The sequence below is a fragment of the Oryctolagus cuniculus genome, chromosome 1 (assembly GCF_051225735.1).
Source record: "Oryctolagus cuniculus isolate XC-2025 breed Fujian yellow rabbit chromosome 1, ASM5122573v1, whole genome shotgun sequence".
Lineage (NCBI taxonomy): Eukaryota > Metazoa > Chordata > Mammalia > Lagomorpha > Leporidae > Oryctolagus > Oryctolagus cuniculus.
Window position 1 is genome coordinate 61,575,371 of NC_142867.1, and position 2,154 is coordinate 61,577,524.

The 2,154-nt window shown below is 36.0% G+C and overlaps 1 protein-coding gene across 1 annotated transcript; it reads left to right on the top strand.

Annotated features, from left to right (window-relative positions):
- Positions 1–299: 299 nt before the first annotated feature.
- OR51B4 (olfactory receptor family 51 subfamily B member 4) lies at positions 300–1,265 on the top strand. Its single transcript, NM_001171454.1, has one exon. The coding sequence runs from the start codon at positions 300–302 to the stop codon at positions 1,263–1,265; it is 966 nt and encodes a 321-aa protein (NP_001164925.1).
- The last annotated feature ends 889 nt before the right edge of the window (positions 1,266–2,154 follow it).

The following is a 2,154-nucleotide window of genomic DNA, read 5'->3' on the forward strand; positions in this document are numbered from 1 at the left end:
CATGGAAGACTTCTCTCTGTATTAATAGAAAGAATGAAAGCTGCATGCTTCACTGTATATTATTGTGGTTATTTTCATGATTTCATTATTACTTTTACTATTATTTGTTATTCTAGGTAAAGGGTTTGTGAATGCAGGTTTATGATTAAGTCTGAGACAATACACAAACATTTGTAAGTTTAGAGCTTAAAAATGACCTGATGATGAGCCACAAGAAGATGGTGAGAGAGAAAATGGAATACTTCGTATTTAGAGAATGAAACCTCTGAAAAAGCTCTCCTGCACCTGCAAAATCTATGATGTGGTCCAATTACAGTGCTGCTCCCTTCTTACTGACTGGCTTCCTGGGCTCAGAGACAATACACCACTGGATCTCTATTCCCTTCTTTGTTATCTACTTCTCCATCCTTTTTGGAAATGGTACACTTCTTCTTCTCATTTGGAGTGACCACGGTCTTCATGAGCCCATGTACTACTTCCTTGCCATGCTGGCAGGTACAGACCTGGGAATGACATTAACAACAATGCCCACAGTCCTGGGTGTTCTACTGCTAGACCACAGGGAGATTGCCCAGAGTGCCTGTTTCACTCAGTCCTACTTCATTCACTCACTGGCTTTTGTAGAATCAGGTGTCTTACTTGCCATGGCCTATGACCGTTTTATTGCCATCCGTGCCCCTCTTAGGTACAACTCAATTCTTACCAACTCTCGAGTGATGAAGATAGGACTTGGAGTACTGATGAGGGGCTTTGTGTCCCTTGTGCCCCCAATTCTACCTCTCTATTGGTTCCCATATTGTCGTTCTCATGTTCTTTCCCATGCTTTTTGCCTCCACCAGGATGTCATGAAACTCGCCTGTGCTGATATAACATTTAACCGCATATACCCAGTGGTTCTGGTTGCTTTGACTTTCTTCCTAGATGTTCTGATCATCATCTTTTCTTATATCTTGATCCTTAAGACAGTTATGGGCATTGCCTCTGGAGAGGAGCGAGCAAAGGCTCTCAACACATGTGTCTCCCATATTAGCTCTGTCCTGGTATTTTATATCACTGTGATTGGCCTGAGCTTCATCCATAGGTTTGGGAAACATGTGCCACATGTGGTCCACATTACCATGAGCTATGTCTACTTTCTCTTTCCTCCATTCATGAACCCCATTATATACAGCATCAAGACGAAACAGATTCAGAAAAGCATCATTCGTTTATTTTCTGGGCAAAATAGAACTTTCAACATTATTATAAAAATTAAATTTTCATGATTTGGGAGGATTTTCCCATTATTGGGAATAAATTTTTGTTTTATACCCAGTTTCCTTTTTCATATTTGGATTAAATTTTAACTATGACATAAAGAAATCTAATGAGCATGAAATTACATAGCTATCTTCTATATTGTGCTTGTTATATACATTCTTATATTAATTATATATATATATTCTAATAAATGAGGATGACAGTGATCTTGGAGGAAAAAAACAAAGGAATGCCAAAAGCAAAGAGATTAAAGATTAAAGATTAGCAGTCTGTATTCCAAAGAATAACTACCATTTCAGAAAATGTCTACTTACATGGACTAAAGTACTATGTTTCAAGCACAACTCACTAAAGACAGATGCCCATTACAAGTTCATATATGTCATATAAAGATGAATTAGAATGATATATTATATTTCCTTGTCTCTGCTGTGAATCTGGTTATATTAAAAATGGCGTTTCTTTACTAGTTAACATACTCACAGAAGTATAACAATATCTAGAACTCTAGAAGCTTATTCCTGAAATTTGTTTTCCTTAGTATGTTACTGCATTTTAAATAAAATTGTGCTTTATTATTAAAAAAAACAGATCAAAGCAAGTATTTCAATAGTAATAAACAGGTTTTCCACAGCTAATGCAAGCCACATTTCCTAGTAATTTTTGTCTTCTTCTCTTTACTAACCTATTAATTTTCTCCCTTCCAGCTTTCTATTTTACCTCCTGAGTCTAAAAATGCTCTATAGTTTTAGACATCAGCTGCAGTTTCCATTGTCTTCTCATGTAAGAGATTCTAGGAATTTTTTACTTTTGCTAATCAGTGTGGAAAATCTAGTAAAAGTGATATGCTTTTGGGATTTAATACTGATAAAATAGTGTCTTATTGAACTTTAT

Coding starts and splice junctions, on each gene's coding strand:
- OR51B4 (NM_001171454.1), top strand. CDS start 300: ATGTGGTCCAATTACAGTGCTGCTCCCTTCTTACTGACTGGCTTCCTG.